The sequence below is a fragment of the Triturus cristatus genome, chromosome 4_2 (assembly GCF_964204655.1).
Source record: "Triturus cristatus chromosome 4_2, aTriCri1.1, whole genome shotgun sequence".
NCBI classification, from domain to species: Eukaryota; Metazoa; Chordata; class Amphibia; order Caudata; family Salamandridae; genus Triturus; species Triturus cristatus.
In genome coordinates, this window is record NC_140586.1 from 306830577 (window position 1) to 306846848 (window position 16272).

The 16272-nt window shown below is 43.3% G+C and overlaps 1 protein-coding gene across 7 annotated transcripts in view; it reads left to right on the forward strand.

Moving 5' to 3' along the window:
• The window catches only part of RALGPS2 (Ral GEF with PH domain and SH3 binding motif 2), a 983056-nt gene that overhangs the window by 332526 nt on the left and 634258 nt on the right, over nt 1-16272 (forward strand). For all 7 annotated transcript variants that reach the window (XM_085601623.1, XM_085601627.1, XM_085601625.1 and 4 more), the window contains exon 6: nt 7929-8012. In XM_085601623.1, coding sequence (XP_085457749.1) covers nt 7929-8012 — 84 coding nt within the window. The remainder of the gene's footprint in view (nt 1-7928; nt 8013-16272) is intronic.

Below are 16272 nucleotides of genomic sequence, written 5' to 3' on the forward strand. Positions count from 1 at the left end.
CTCGTTCTCACTTTTTTAATGGGTTCTCCGGTTGAGCCTCTGCACTCTTGCCCATTGAGGCTTCTTTGTTTTAAGACGGTTTACTTGATTGCCATTACCTCGGCTAAGAGGGTAAGTGAGCTTCAAGCTCTTAGTTCGAAACCTCCTTTCCTGACCATTAATGCGGATAAGTTGCTTCTAAGGACCAGGGCTGCTTTCCTTCCCAAGGTGGTTACCCTTTTTCATATGGGACAATCCATCACTTTACCTACCTTTTATCCTCCCCCCTCACCCTTCCAAGGAGGAAGAGAAACTGCATTGGTTGGACCCTAAGAGGGTTGTCTGCTTTTATTTAGATCGGTCTAGAGATCTGAGGCTGGACAATCAGCTCTTCGTGGGCTACGTTGGGAATATGAAAGGCAAGGGAGTGCACAAGAGGACGCTTTCAAGGTGGATTATCTTGTGCATCAAGACTTGCTACGCCCTGGCCAAGAAGGAACCGCCTGAAGGTATCGGAGCTCATTCCACCAGAGCTAAGTCTACTTCTTCTGCTTTGGCTAGAGGTGTTCCTGTTCTTGATATCTGTAAGGCAGCAACTTGGGCCTCCCTCCACACCTTTGCAAAGCATTACTGCTTGGACTCTGAGGTTAGGCGGGATGGTCATTTTGCTCGCTCTGGTTTGCAACATTTTTTGGTCTAGTTAGGTGGACACCTTCCTCCGGGAGAGATATGGCTTTGGGAATTTATTAAAAAGGCGAGGAATCCACAGGCAGAAGTATCCATCAGAAGAACAAGTTACTTACCTTCGGTAATGCTTTTTCTGGTGGATACTATATCTGCCTGTGGATTCCTCACGCTCCCACCCGCCTTCCCATTGTCCACCTGCTTCTACCCAAAAAGAAATTCAAAAAAATGTTTCATTTATATATCATGTTTATATTTTAATGATGAGAAATGCTTTTCCCTTGCTATTTCTCTTTACTCTAATTGATTGTGCAATGGTGATTTTACATACATGTATATATTTGATATGCTATGTATATATTTGAAAATGTGTCGGTCCGCCCGTTTACCTTGGTGGCACGGAAAAAATGGGTGGAACGGACGTCAGCATGCCGACGAGGTCCTTTTGTGGCTCCGATGACGTCATTTGGTGCCACGAGCGGAGCCTGTCCATTCGACGTGGGAGAGCTAGGAAAGAATTATCCCGCGGAATGCTGGCGCAGGGGGTATTCAACAGGTAGATATAGTATCCACCCGAAAAAGTGTTATCCAATGTAAGTAACTTGTTCATTAAGGCGATGATATCTGTAGTGTTTCCGAACAATTCTTGGCCTCCTGGCCTCCTGCCTCTATTTGGTCCCATTATCTAGCCTATGGATGAGGAACTTTCAGTATCAACTATGCCCCAAGAATCAAATCAATGATTTAATCCTAACAAGAGCGGAGTCATAGTAAAAAAAAAAAAAGAAAAAAAAAAGAAAATACTGTCTCGTTCCACTTCTGTTGTGTATTGTATTGAAGCATTTATATAATGCTTTCCTGGTAAGTCCCCGTAATGCTTTGAGAATAGAAAGTAGACTGTTATTTTATGTTCATGGAAGGAAGAGTGTTAGTGGAGATGAAGCCTGTCAGTTGTATGTTTTGGTTTCATGCTTCCGGTTCTAAGGAGTGCTTCAATCATGTCCCTGCAGTCATTTAACCACGTATTATTGCGTGAGCTAAGATGTGAAACACTGTAAGAGATAGGATGACAGTGTACGTATAAACAAAAAAACGAAAGTTCATGTAGATTCATAAAAGCCAGATCTTTATCGCTTTTTAAATTCTAGGTGTTTGGCGATTATCCTTATTTTCTTTCGATGGTATTGTAGAGTATGCTGGGCAAACTTTAAATGACATCGTAGTAACTTGCGTTATTTGTGGAATTCTGCCTTATATTTGCTACGCAAAGTTCCCGAAATTACTCCACTTTGCATAATTATGCATCATTTGCAGTAAAAATGTAATGTAAACATATTATTCATGGTAACAATTGACTACGCACATATGGGAACATTCCAATGCTAGTATTTTATTTTTTAGCATGGAATGCATCCCTGAATCAAAACGGATGCAAGGACTAATTTTGTGCTAAAATATAGGGCAGAATGCCAGATTTGCATTTTGCCTAATAGTGTGTAATTTTGCTGAAATATCACATAATTATGTGAAAATAAATTACACAAATTTCACACATTCTTATTATAAGATTAACTGTCGGTACAGGACAAAACCTCCAGTCAATCCACATGCTTTTGGATGAGAGATTAATTAAGATTTGTGCCTTTCTGACTGAGATTCCTCCCTGGGCTTTTGAACCAGAGTTTGTTGTAGGAAAGTTGCAACGGGAAGTATGTGATGGAGGTCTTTTTATGGTGGCTATGTGAAGTCCTTTTAACGCATTCAAGTCTGTCCTACCTCCCCCTCGCTTGGGCGATGATTGACTAAGAATGAGCTATCTACAATGTAGCTGTATTTTATAGTATGAATTCTCAATTATATTACTAGTAAGCACCTTGGGTAGCTGTTCTCTTTAAATCTTTGTGCTTGCTTTCCACAGCTGACTGGAGCAAGAGATATGTGGTTTACACCCACTATGTTTTGAACCATCCATACTGGAAGGGCTTGTGGTGTCCTTTTCATGAGTAGAAATAACTTTTATGTGCTGTTAATTTGATTTCTGTCTTGTGTTTGAATAAATCCATCCGTCAGTACTCTATTGTAGCCCCAGTTCTTAGTTGGAAAGAGCATGATGTTTAAATGATGTTTAAAGCTTCATACAAGGAACTACTACTCTTGAGATAAGGCGCATTCCAGTTTTTAGGTCTCGCCTGGCGTGGGCTGCGCACATGCGCAGTCTCGCTGGCGAGATTGAATGATTTGGGGTATTTTCCGTAAAGGGCATTAAGCCCAGCCCCTCTTTTCCATTGGCCGGCGTCATCGTTTATGCTAAATGGTAGCCAGCTATTGTAAAAGAGGTGTTGGTGACGTTTTTGTTCGGCTTTCTGAGCCGTCCCATTTGGACGGCCTCGTCTGCCTTCCTTCTGCCGTGAAAGCTTTCTTATCTTTATGGGGCCATGTGTTTCAAAAACACACGGCCCCATGAAGACAAGCTCCGCATCCGTGCGCCGCGCTTGTTTTTCATTGCAGATAAGAATGGTTGCACCGGCTTAGGAGAGGGGCTTATTTAGCCTAGTACTATGCCTTTACAAAGGCTTGATCAGGGATTTACAAGAAAACGGCAAAACATTAAACAGTTTTGTCGAAGTCATTTTCGTAATTGAAGTTTGAAGAGGAGCCCGTTATGATCTTTTCAAGCACCCCTGTAGCTTCCTTTCCATCGATCAATGCTTTGACTAATCTATTTTTTTTTTTTTTAATGTTCAAAGGAGGTTTTGCTCTTTTGTATGCACTCCTTCCTGATTGTGATGAATAGAATATGGAAGCAGTGCATGTTAATGTTCCCTTGCCCAGGGTCACACAATGTGATCTCCTTGTGAAGCCTCATGGCCCAGCCAACAGCTAGCAATTTAGCGATAACACCACACCTCCCACCTTCGGGATGTGTTAACGGCATGACACGGAAGTCTTTGCTCCATTGTAACATGGCTTTGTTGAACAGTCTTACGACTACACTCTACAGCTGTACTTGTATTTAGAGCCATTTGTCTTGAGTGACGCCATAATAGATGGGTGTCCAACTCTTGTCTAACGAGCACCGTGGGAGATTCTCAAAATATTCACACGAGGTAGATATATAGAGAGCAAATTTAAAATGGCATCAGTTTGACTGGCAGCAGCAGCTCTGTAAATCTAACATTATTCTTGTCATCGTTTGAAATGCAGTCACCGGAGCCTGTGCCAGCCATCTAGCCTTTCTCCCGCCACAAAGCTGCTGCATCATTTAAATCCTCTTATTTTGGCTCAGGCGATCGATTTTACAGCCCTCCTTTTTTTTAATTTAACTCTTTGGCTGCTGGCGTCGGTCCGTGACCAGGAGGCAAGGGTTCTCTACTCTAGGGTTCACTACTCTCTACTCCTCACTCGCAGCGGTACGCGTGACAGAGCCGATTGGACGCCGGGCTTTGGGTGAGATTGTAGGAATGCGCCGATGAGCTGTCCCCTCGGTATGAAGGGTTTTGTACGGTTGCACATTCTGTGTCAGGCTCCCGGTGGGGCTGGAGGGCTGCGCCGCTCCTCCAGTTACTAAACACTTAAAGTAAAAATGCTGTCACTGGAGCCTGTGTCAGCCATATAGTCCTTTTCCCTTACTCTCTACTACTTACTCTCTCTACTACTCACTCTCTCCTACTCTCTCTCCTACTCTCTACTACTCTCTATTACTCACTCCCTCTCTCCTACTCACTCTCTCCTACTCACTCTCTCCTACTCACTCTCTCCTACTCACTCTCTCCTACTCACTCTCTCCTACTCACTCCACTACTCTCTACTCTACTACTTTCTACTACTCACTCTCTACTACGTTCTTCTACTCTACTACTCTCTACTCTACTACTCTCTACTCTACTACTCTCTACTCTACTACTCTCTACTCTACTACTCTACTACTCTCTACTCTACTACTCTCTACTCTACTACTCTCTACTCTACTCAGACTCTACTACTCAGACTCTACTACTCAGGCTCTACTACTCAGGCTCTACTACTCAGGCTCTACTACTCAGGCTCTACTACTCAGGCTCTACTACTCAGGCTCTACTACTCAGGCTCTACTACTCAGGCTCTCTACTTCTCAGACTCTACTTCTCAGACTCTACTTCTCACTCTCTACTACTCACTCTCTACTACTCACTCTCTACTACTACTACTACTACTACTACTACTACTACTCTACTCTCTCTACTACTCACTCTCTAATACTCTCTGCTCTCTACCTCTCACTCTACTACTACTCTACTACTACTCTACTCTCTACTACTCACTCTCTACTACTCTCTACTCATCTCTCTACTACTCAGACTCTACTACTCACTCTACTACTCTCTGCTCTCTACTACTCACTCTACTACTATTTCTCTACTGCTCTTTACTACTCTCCTCCTCACTCTCTACTCCTCACTCTCTACTCCTCACTCTCTACTCCTCACTCTCTACTCCTCACTCTCTACTCCTCACTCTCTACTCCTCACTCTCTACTCCTCACTCTCTACTCCTCACTCTCTACTCCTCAGACTACTCAGACTCTACTACTCAGACTCTACTACTCTCTGCTATCTACTACTCTCTCTACTACTCTCTACTATTTCTCTACTGCTCACTCACTACTACTCACTACTACTCTCTACTCACTCTCTACTACTCACTACTACTCTCTACTACTACTCTACTCACTCTCTACTACTCACTCTCTACTACTCTCTACTACTCTCTACTACTCTCTACTACTCTCTACTACTCTCTACTACTCTCTACTACTCTCTACTACTCTCTACTACTCTCTACTACTCTCTACTACTCTCTCTACTACTCTCTACTACTCTCTACTACTCTCTCTACTACTCTCTCTACTACTCTCTCTACTACTCTCTCTACTACTCTCTCTACTACTCTCTCTACTACTCTCTCTACTACTCTCTCTACTCTCTACTACTCTCTCTACTCTCTACTACTCTCTACTACTCACTCCTACTCACTCCTACTCACTCAACTACTCTCTCTACTACTATCTACTCACTCTCTACTACTCACTCTCTACTACTCACGCTCTACTACTCTCTACTACCCTCTCTCTCGGACTCTCCTACTCGGACTCTCCTACTCGGACTCTCCTACTCGGACTCTCCTACTCGGACTCTCCTACTCGGACTCTACTACTCGGACTCTACTACTCGGACTCTACTACTCGGACTCTACTACTCGGACTCTACTACTCGGACTCTACTACTCGGACTCTACTACTCGGACTCTACTACTCGGACTCTACTACTCGGACTCTACTACTCGGACTCTACTACTCGGACTCTACTACTCGGACTCTACTACTCAGTCTCTACTACTCACTCTCACTCTACACCACTCACTCACTCTCTACCACTCGCTCTCGCTCTCTACCACTCGCTCTCGCTCTCTACCACTCGCTCTCGCTCTCTACCACTCGCTCTCGCTCTCTACCACTCGCTCTCGCTCTCTACCTCTCGCTCTCTACCTCTCGCTCTCGCTCTCTACCTCTCGCTCTCGCTCTCTACCTCTCGCTCTCTACCACTCGCTCTCGCTCTCTACCACTCGCTCTCGCTCTCTACCACTCGCTCTCGCTCTCTACCACTCGCTCTCGCTCTCTACCACTCGCTCTCGCTCTCTACCACTCGCTCTCGCTCTCTACCACTCGCTCTCGCTCTCTACCACTCGCTCTCGCTCTCTACCACTCGCTCTCGCTCTCTACCACTCGCTCTCTACCACTCGCTCTCTACCACTCGCTCTCTACCACTCGCTCTCTACCACTCGCTCTCTACCACTCGCTCTCTACCACTCGCTCTCTACCACTCGCTCTCTACCACTCGCTCTCTACCACTCGCTCTCTACCACTCACTCTCACTCTCTACCACTCACTCTCACTCTCTACCACTCACTCTCACTCTCTACCACTCACTCTCACTCTCTACCACTCACTCTCACTCTCTACCACTCACTCTACTTACTTACTCTTTCTACTTACTTACTCTCTACTGCTCTCTACTACTCAAGGGAAGTTTCTAATGTCAATGAACCCACAGCTGTAACCCCCTCCCCCTCCCCGTGTCCCTGCTGCCCTCCTCAATGCGTCCACGGGCATTCTATACCTAAGCGCTGTGGTAGGAATATACACTGTTACTATCCATGCGAATTCATCGCATGCCATTACAACACAGTCATTAGAATGACCGCGTTGTTACCACATATACAATTACATCGCAAGTCATTACTACAACTTGCTGTAGGGGGTGCGCTGGACTTAGGAATAGTATTATTTACTATTCCTACTCCAGCTTGTGCAACACCAGGGAAGGTGTTGGATTCTGGATCCAACACCAGTGCGCCCCCTACAGTAAGTCGTAGTAATGACTTGCGATGTAAATGTATGCGTGGTAACAATGCAGTCTTTGTAACGACCACGTTGTAATGGTACCGCGTTGTGAAGGTAGCGTTGTAAACGCTGTTTCCCCTGCAGAACAGGTGGCAAAATTTCATTTAGTTCAATTCACATATATTGACTAAAACTGAACCCATTAAATGACCCCCCCAAAAAGGTTCTAAAAAAAGTTTGCTGCATTTCAAGAAACGTCTGTTCAGTCCTGGTCTGAATTGCATACATTAATAACCCTGATAATTTTGTTTAGCCAACCTGAAACAGGGTGCTTTGAGATTTCCAATAATATGTAATTAGTGACTTGGCCACAGTCATAGAGAGAATAAGCATTGAAAATGCAATAGGCCTCGCCTTTGATTAAGTTAAAGATATTTGCTTTCCTAATGGTATTGTACAGCAAAGCAAATGGCTTTAACTTAATGAAAGGCGAGACCTGTTGCATTTTCAATGCTTGTTTAAGTGGTTTGTACGTGTTCGTTTTGTTTTGAATAGGCTGGAATATCAGCTTCTTTTAAGTTGGTGAATTAATTCAAGGGACAAGAAAAAAATCTTATATTTGGTGTAATGTTTGCATATTTACTTATGTAATGAAATTCAGTGCTAGGTGGGATGAGCCGAATGGGTTTATGGCTCTTTGTGCAGAGCATCTAGAATTATGTTTTGATTATCAATCAGTTCGTGAATACACTTTGAAAAGTGAAAGGAATTCAGACAAATAGTACACATGGTACCCTCTAAATGGCTTCATTTTGAATACTAAATTGCATCTTCGTTTCATGAGACAATCTCAGAAATGACTGAATTGCTGCTGTTATTGTTCTAGGAACTTTCCAGTTGTGGTTGGAACAAAAAGGAGAAGTATAGCTCGGCACCAAATGCTGTTGCCTTCACAAGAAGATTCAATCAGGTATGTAGTGCAAAGGGAATTATTTGTTTCTTAGGGCTTGTTGCTTGTGACTAAATGACCGTGCCTCCTACTGTCTCGAACATATACTGGAGCCCTCCTTTCAAGACCTAGGTTGGTCTATATACTCATGGCTGATGGTTGAATTATAGTAAATGGTTGGGATGATTGTGGGCTTCTTTCTATTGTGGTGTTCATACCCTAATGCACTCCAATGGGACTTTGAATGCAGACCCGCGGAACTTTTAAGGAGGTGTAAAGATTTACCTCCTGAGTATGCACTTCTATTCATCCCATGATCACTGAAAAGCTGTGACATCCTAGCTGTTGTCTTCAGAGATAAATTTCAAAAGAATAGGCAAGACGTACGTATAGACAATACAAACATTCAATTCATTCATCCGCACCAACCTGCCTCAGAAAGTTGCCATGAAAAATACCGGTCCTAGTTGAATCTGAAAGATTACTGATCAAATTAAGCACTCTTTCCTGCCATCTGCATTGTATTCAGATCATACATTTGCTTCTCAACAAGCCCAACCCAACGATCTATCCTCCAAATTTCATAAATTAAGTTACTTTAATTAGGGTAATTGAAACATCTGTTGATCGAGCTGGGAAGAGCAACATTGTGGTACTGTATAAAATAATGTATCATTAATAAAAAGCATTGTCCTATTTAAAGACAGAGCCACCTGTGCCACTGCCATCACCTAAGGTCACACGAGCCATAGTAGACATAGTTTTAGTCTTCGCTGGTCATCAAGTCCCTTCAGCACTCTATTTGCCTTTTCCTCAAAAAGAGAGAAGTTAACCCAGTGGATTCCAATAACTTTTGCCGTATTGGGGGACTTTCAAATCCTTGAAAGATGGTCACTGTTCAACTCTATGCTGACTCAGAGTACCTACAGAATCTAGACCCAAACTGGTGGGGCTTGCATTCTGGCCACAGAGCAGAAATTGTTTTTGTTTTCATTAGAGACCCATAAGATACTAAATCAGAAGAATAGTTACTCAACTTTTTGTCTGACTATAGATTGATTATTAACCAAACAAAAAAGTATATGGTCTAGTCCGCAAATAAATTTTCCTGACGCACAACCATTATGAAGTTCCTCTCTGTATGATTATCAAGGTATACATTAAAGCAAAAAGTTGAACTGAGAGGCCCAGTTTGCAAAAGGTATCTTGATATTATTAAATCACGTTTGGTACTCTGAAAAGATGGACTTTAAAGTTTGGATGGAGAGCCATATCACAAACAACCAAGACATATTGCACGAAAGCAGTTGCTGCCACTCTATGCAGTTAGGAGTTTGGTGCTACACAAATATGCATCTGTTGATCAGTATAGAAAACTCATTTTGTCGATGACGTATACACTTTCCAATGCTGTATTATTAATCTGCAGGGTTGAGAGCAAGGCTTTGTGGATGTGTTTTCCCAATAGTTTTGTCTGGCCTGATGCATTTCTCTTTGGGAGTGGGAAGCGGGCTGATAAGTGCCATGATTGTGTATGACTAGCAAAGACTTGGTGTCCGTCCCTTCATACCATACAGCTCTGGTTGCAGAAAGCCTGCACTAGTGCCTTTCATCTCTGTGCTCTCTCCAGCTTTTGATGTCCCCAATATACTTGCAGTCTGTGCACGACTACATTACAAGGTTCATCTTTCGTTTGAGGAATAATCGTTCCTAATATATTTTTGTCTCAGTGATTTCCTTACTAAGAAGTAAATGATGCAAGAAAGGAACATTTCCTCTGTTTGTGAGATCCTGAGGTCCCTCCTTTTTTTATTTTTTGGAACCTCTACCAAGCCCTTCCCTACAACATAAACAGGACAGCGTACTGAAGCCCTTTCTTGAACCAATCGCATAGGAGCTCCACATCCTGGCTCATTTTCAGCTCATAGCTGAGAAACTCAGATTAGATGCACTGTGGCGGAAAGTAGCAATTCATGCATATCTGAAAGGTAGTACAACAGACCATTTCCACATTAACCTGTGACATTCTTAACTTATGTGCATGTCCTCGTCACTCTAAAATGTATTTGTGCTTCTTCAAAAATGGATAGCATCTCCCAACCTTCAGGGATGAAAAAGTGGGGGGGCCTGTTAAACATAATCTTTCTTCCTGTGTTCTAAAAACATTTTTCTTCACACCCACTATTCTGCAATTTCAGTGTGTGGTGTCCAGTTAAACCACGTAAGATTTGGCTTTTTAGACAATTTCTGGAAATATTTGACAGTTTTGAGGTATAGAGTATTTCAGGTGGACTGTGATGGTTGGGTCCATATGATGTACACATTCTAGTGACATAATTGATGTGCGGGTTTAAAACGCTGCTTTATGGATTCCCTGTGTATGTGCAATCCCAGTCGCGAGAGACAGAAAGAGTGAAAAAGAAGACTCTACATTAGTTAGCTGCTGACTAGACCCACTAGTAGCACAACACCTCTGTGGTGGTGTTAAGTTGTCCTGATTGGGTAACCGCACAAGAGCGCTTGTCTACTCTGTCTATTCTCAATCCCTGCAGACTAGCTGGTCTTTGTGCTTCATGTAAAGTGCCCATGTGTAGAGAGTAGAAATGCTAAGCTCTTTCTCTGGCGGTTGCTTGGAATAAGGGAAGAGCTAATCACTCTGCTGGCAGGGGCCATACACAAAATGTTGTATGCCAATAAATCTTTCTCTAGGCGGGTTCTATTGAGCAGGCCACCTTGGGAAATCTTGCAAGAGGGTGATTTCTTGTCTGAAAAATGTACAGCTTTGTCTCCATAGCTGGACACTCACATCACATCCTGTGCCATAGGAGATTTGTTGTTTATCTTGAGGGGGGAGGGGAGAGTGAGGGGATTGGTCCAGCCTTCACGTACAGTAGTCAGGCTTGTTGAGAGGCTGACTTCCAGATATGTGGATCCACCTAGGTTATAAAAGCCATGGTGCTCCTGGTGCCAACACAGAACAGTGTTTGCCAGAGCTACATACAGGTTGACTCTGCATACAGCATGTCAATTGCCCATAGAAAGGCTATCTGCACCCGTTCTTTAATCTTACCCAAAACAAGGAAATAAACTGCCTACAATCTCTATTCTTAATGTCCCTGTCCCCAGATTTAAAATTCAGGCCCAAACAGTATGTTTCTCTTAGCTACCTGCTTTAAGTAGTAACTATTTTTGCTTGCACATTTTGAACATTATAAATTTAGCTTTGAGCATACATTGCTTCAGGTGACCTACTGAAGAGAATGGAGTCAGGAATGACCGGGCCCAAGTTATCTTAGTGGCTGCGGATTGGGTCTGTAGATTGTGGTACCTAAATCTTATGGGCATCTCTCTTCCTGTCTGGTTGCCACTGTGGGAAGGCCCCCAGTTTCAGCAACAGTGCACAGTCCTCTATCCAAATCTGTGCAATCTACACCTTCATGTGTGAAGATTGAACTGTGGCAACTGATTGGGTTTCATCTCCTTCCTGAAGTGGTGGAATTCATACTTGCCTCCAGGTTGTCCTTCCAAGAGATCTATTTATGCCGGGCACTGGAACAGTTTTGTAGCTCGGTGTGGCATTCGGAAGACTGAGCTCTCACCATCCAGTCTTTTGGCTGTCTTTTTATTTGTTTCATCTTTGGCCCAGCAAGGCCTTCTTCTGAGCACTATTTAATGGTTCAGCCTTTCAGGCCTGTCTACATCTGCTGTACTCCTTGTTTAAATCACCTGTTGTAATTAGATGTATTAAAAGTTTGACACACATGTTCACTCCAAAACCATTTGTGATGCCATAGGGGAAAGTTAACTTAATCTTGACATTTCTCATGTGTATGCCCTTCTAGCCAATGCACAGCTGCTTGTGGTTTCTCCTGACCTTATCTTCATTGTGATTGTCAGCTCATTAAGTGAGGGAACTTCAGGTGTCTTCAGTGCAACTGCCTTACACCATCTTTTTCCCAGCCAAGTAGGTGCAGAGGACTCTGGCTTCATTCTTAACAGAAGTTTCTTCCACTCAACCAGCATTCTTTGCTGTTCCTCGCCCCTCAAAAGAGAAGAGGCTCCATCTGCTGGATCTCAAAAGAGCTTTATACATTTACATTGATCATAAGAAGGTCCATTGAGTTAACAGTAAACTCCTTGTGGGGTTTTGTGGCGCATGGAAAGGGAAGGCTATGCAGTGGAGAACCTTGTTGAAGTGGAGAGTTCTCTGTATTAAGATCTGCTATGCACTGGACAGCATCTGGAACACCTGAGAACCCATTCCACCAGGGCTACGACTGCTACCACTGCATAGGGACGTGGAGTGCCTGCCTTTGACATCTACCAGGCTGTGACTGGACATTGGCTTATATATTCATGAAGCACTGCTGCCTTGACTGCTTGGTCTGCCCAGAAGGGGATTTTGCTGGTTTTGTCCTGCAAAGCTTTTTGGTCTGAGCACACTCACTGCTCCTGAGGAGGTACAACTGTGGCATCTAATCGGAGGTGATGAATCTGCAGTTAGAAGTATCCATCGAAACAACTTTAGTGGTGCTCTTTCTGGAAGATACTCTGTCTACCCTAGATCCTCACTGCCCTGCCACCCCCTGTACTGTTGCGTGGCCTCTCTTTTAACATGTATAAAGGTCCCAAGTCAATATCCAGCTAACTGTTAACAACAATTGTTCCTGAGGCTTCATTAATGGACACCACCAGAAATTGACATAAATGTGCAGGGGTGGTGCTTACATGTGGCTTCGCTCCGTCAATTCCAAGGTCAGCATGCAGATGGCTACCTGCATGCAGTATCACTGCTATGGAACAATTTTCTGCATCCAGATTGGTGGGTATTCCAAGGCGAGGAATCTGCATCTGTGTTTAGCGGTGTATCCACCAGAAAACTTATTACTGAAGGTAGGTGTGTAGGGAGTATTTATTGAGAGAGAATATAGTGTTACAGCTAGAGCTGCCAACTGGGGAACCAGATTAGAGCCTTTGTGTAAGCTCAATATCCGGTGATTCTTGTGTGCTTATAAAGCCAATACCTGCAGGCTGAGTTTGCTCTACATAAAACTGCAGAAAATAAATATAAATAAAGTAACTTGTTGGACATTTGGGGGAAGCCAGATTTCCAAGTGATGTTTAGTTGCTGGGTCTTACTCGAAGACATACATACTAGCAATGTTGTTGTCTACTTCACTAACCTACCCACCCACCCACATCCCCCCACCCCCAAATTTGCTGTAGAATATTTTAAAACCTGCCACTACTTAATCATTCTGAAGTTCTTCTACCACCATTGGAAGTGTTCTAATTTGATTTGAAAAGAAGAATGTAATTGGCAAAAAGTGCAATTTCAATCTGTCTCCCCACTGATGTCATGCCTGTTATCGTTGGATTCAAAACTTTCCACTGGATCAGAGATTCCACTGACATTGTAAAAATATATACCCCTGTTTAGTGACACTAATTAGGGTTATAGTATCAGATAGTCAGGATCTTATAGGTAATTTATTAGAAGACCAATTTAGATTTCACAATATGAAGGATTGGATTTGTGACTCCGTCCAGTCTTCGATTGGGACGTCTTGAGGTTTTTCCAGGTAACTCTATTGAAGGGCATCTCAGCATTGTGCAGGAGAAGGAGCAGTTGTGTGTATTTTCTAGTGGCTTTTTCAAGAATGTTTAGAGTAGGTTTGACTTTCACCTCTCTGCCTCTCATTTATAAATACTGCTTGTTAAAGTTAGACTGTGACTGGCCTGATGTTTTTGTTTCTAGTAGTGAGGATCCTGGTGAAGATCTTTACCTCACTATTCAGCCATTCTGTTGGTTTGTTAAAACCATAATTATCTGTATCTTGTTTGGTTTGAGAATTACAATGAGCGTGAACTCCATCTTAGTTTTAGTGACTATTCTGGTGTCCATGATAGGGAGAGATTTATTTAGAGGAGCTATAAATATATTGATAAATGCCTTGTAAAAACGTTTCAGAAATCTATCCCTTATCAGGGCCTTATTGTTAGGAGATTTTATGACTTACCGAATTTCCTATGAAATTGGCCTTTCGTCTTTTTACAGTGTGTTTGTTTGAGTATGAATTTGTGGGCTGTGTTTTTAACTTATGGAGCCTCTAATTCTCCTCTGGCTCGACTGAGTTCTCTAAATATTTGTGTTGAGGAAGTGTATTTGTGTTCTTGCTCTAGGCGGCAATTTTTGTTTCTAAATCTAAACTTCTTACAGTTGCAAGATTAGCCAATGCAGTTGTACAAAACAATAATAGTTTGTTAGTCAATTAAAACCATAAACAAGATCTTACAGTACATAAGGTTAAAAAATGCATACAAAAAAGATTTGTCATACATCTATTTTGGCCACTGAGCTACTTGTCACTAGTCCTTTACTTTCCTTAACTTTCCTTCCTAAATATTTAAGTAGAGGTGCCAAATGTAGTTGTATGTTTTAGAAACGCTTCTCATCACGACTTATGTTGTGTCCCAGTTCATGGCCCAAGAAATGCCCTCAGTTTGTTTGCTGCCAGGTAGTGTAACAGGGCGTTACATATATGTGCTCAAAGCACCCAATCCCTAAATTCAATTTCGTACATTCTCCAGGGACATGAAGGGCTTGGTTTTGTGGGCATAACTTTCATTGTCATCTTCACAAGTGCATGGTTAGTGTGTGTGAGTGCCTGTTTCTTTTCATTGCTATATTAATGACCTCCTGGCTGATCTTCACTGTAGCAGAAACTGCAGGGACCATGCTATCCATTTGCCCAGGAGCTCCGTCTGATCTCTACCCACACAGCACTTTTACGAAAAGGACTTGACCCATCTGTACATCCTTGACCCAGATGCTTAAAAACTCCAGCAACACAGCCACCTTCCTGGATGCATGGAAATACTGTACCTTACCCCACTTATAAAGAAACCCTCAGCTTACCCAAAGATGCTGGCTAACTTCTGACTGACCTTTTAGCTGCCCTACCCTGCTAAAGTCCTGAAGAAAATCCTCCGGAAACAACTGCCACCCACCTGAAACAGACTACTTCACGACCCCACCCAATCTGGATTCAGGCCGGACCACAGCACCAAGACCACCTTCATTGCTCCTACAGACCATGGATTATGGACAGAGGAGACACCACAGCTCTTAGCCTTCTCTGCTTATTGGCTTCCTTTGAAACAGTCTCCTGCTCATCCTCCTTCAACACATCCACAAAGCTGAAATGAGGACCCTGCTGTCTCTGCTGGACCTGTTCCTTTCTCACCGGATGAACCTAGTTTGTCATCCTTGTGAGAAGTTGGCCTGGTATATGCTGTCCACTAGTTATAGTGGACACCTTGCACCAGTCCAAACAACCCCTTAGAGGTGATAGGTTAAAGACAACCTTATTTGAAAGCTATCCTAGTGGTAGCTATGGAGAGCAGCCTTCAGGCTAAGTCTTGAAGGAATGTAAAGCAGCTTGTTTTACCAGTCTATAATCTCTTGAATGACCAAATGAAAGGAGAACCACGCCAGGTATATATATAAAATATATGTATTTATTTCTAAACACACCCTACTAGTCTATTTATGAGGCTAGAGGTAAAAGCACATATGTTACACTTCAAATATCACAGTAAATTAGCACACTCTACGATAGGCCCTAGGAGTGGACCAAACTATATACTAAGAGTGGTATAAGAACCACGACTTGACTAGACACAAGGCCTAGAGCCTGTAGAATCGCTGGGACCCCAAGGAACCACCCAAGGTAGTGACAAAGGGGACCCACTGGGGACGTGTGCAGTGTGAGAACACAGCCGCGAGCTCCGTTAGCTTCTATGGGGAAAGTCGCGGTTAGAATTTTATAGTTTAAGGACACTTAGGAGTGGACTAGGAACAAACCCTTTAGGACTTAGATGGTTCTAGGGCCAACACCCACGGGAGCACCGGAGTACTCGTGTTACCTCACACAGGGAAGCCGGGTGCATAGGTGTCAAATGGTGTCGGGTCGCGTCGTAGTTTTCAATGGCAGGAGACTGAAAAGTGCTGATGCCGGGAAGAGGAGAAGTGTTCGAAGAGATCCAAGCCTGGATCGAAGAGTTGAAGAACCTGAAAGCAGAGGAGACAGAGTCTGGGTCACTTGCCAGTGACCAGGGGCACGATAGACGAATGCCCACCGATGTCGGGTGCTTTAGGTGCGAAGAGGGGAAACTTGACTCTTCAGCCACGAGGACCAGGAGGCGTCGAGGACGACCAGGAGCTGGATTTGAGCTGTCCCAAGAAGGATGTTGAGTGCTGCAGCATCGGTGCCCGAAG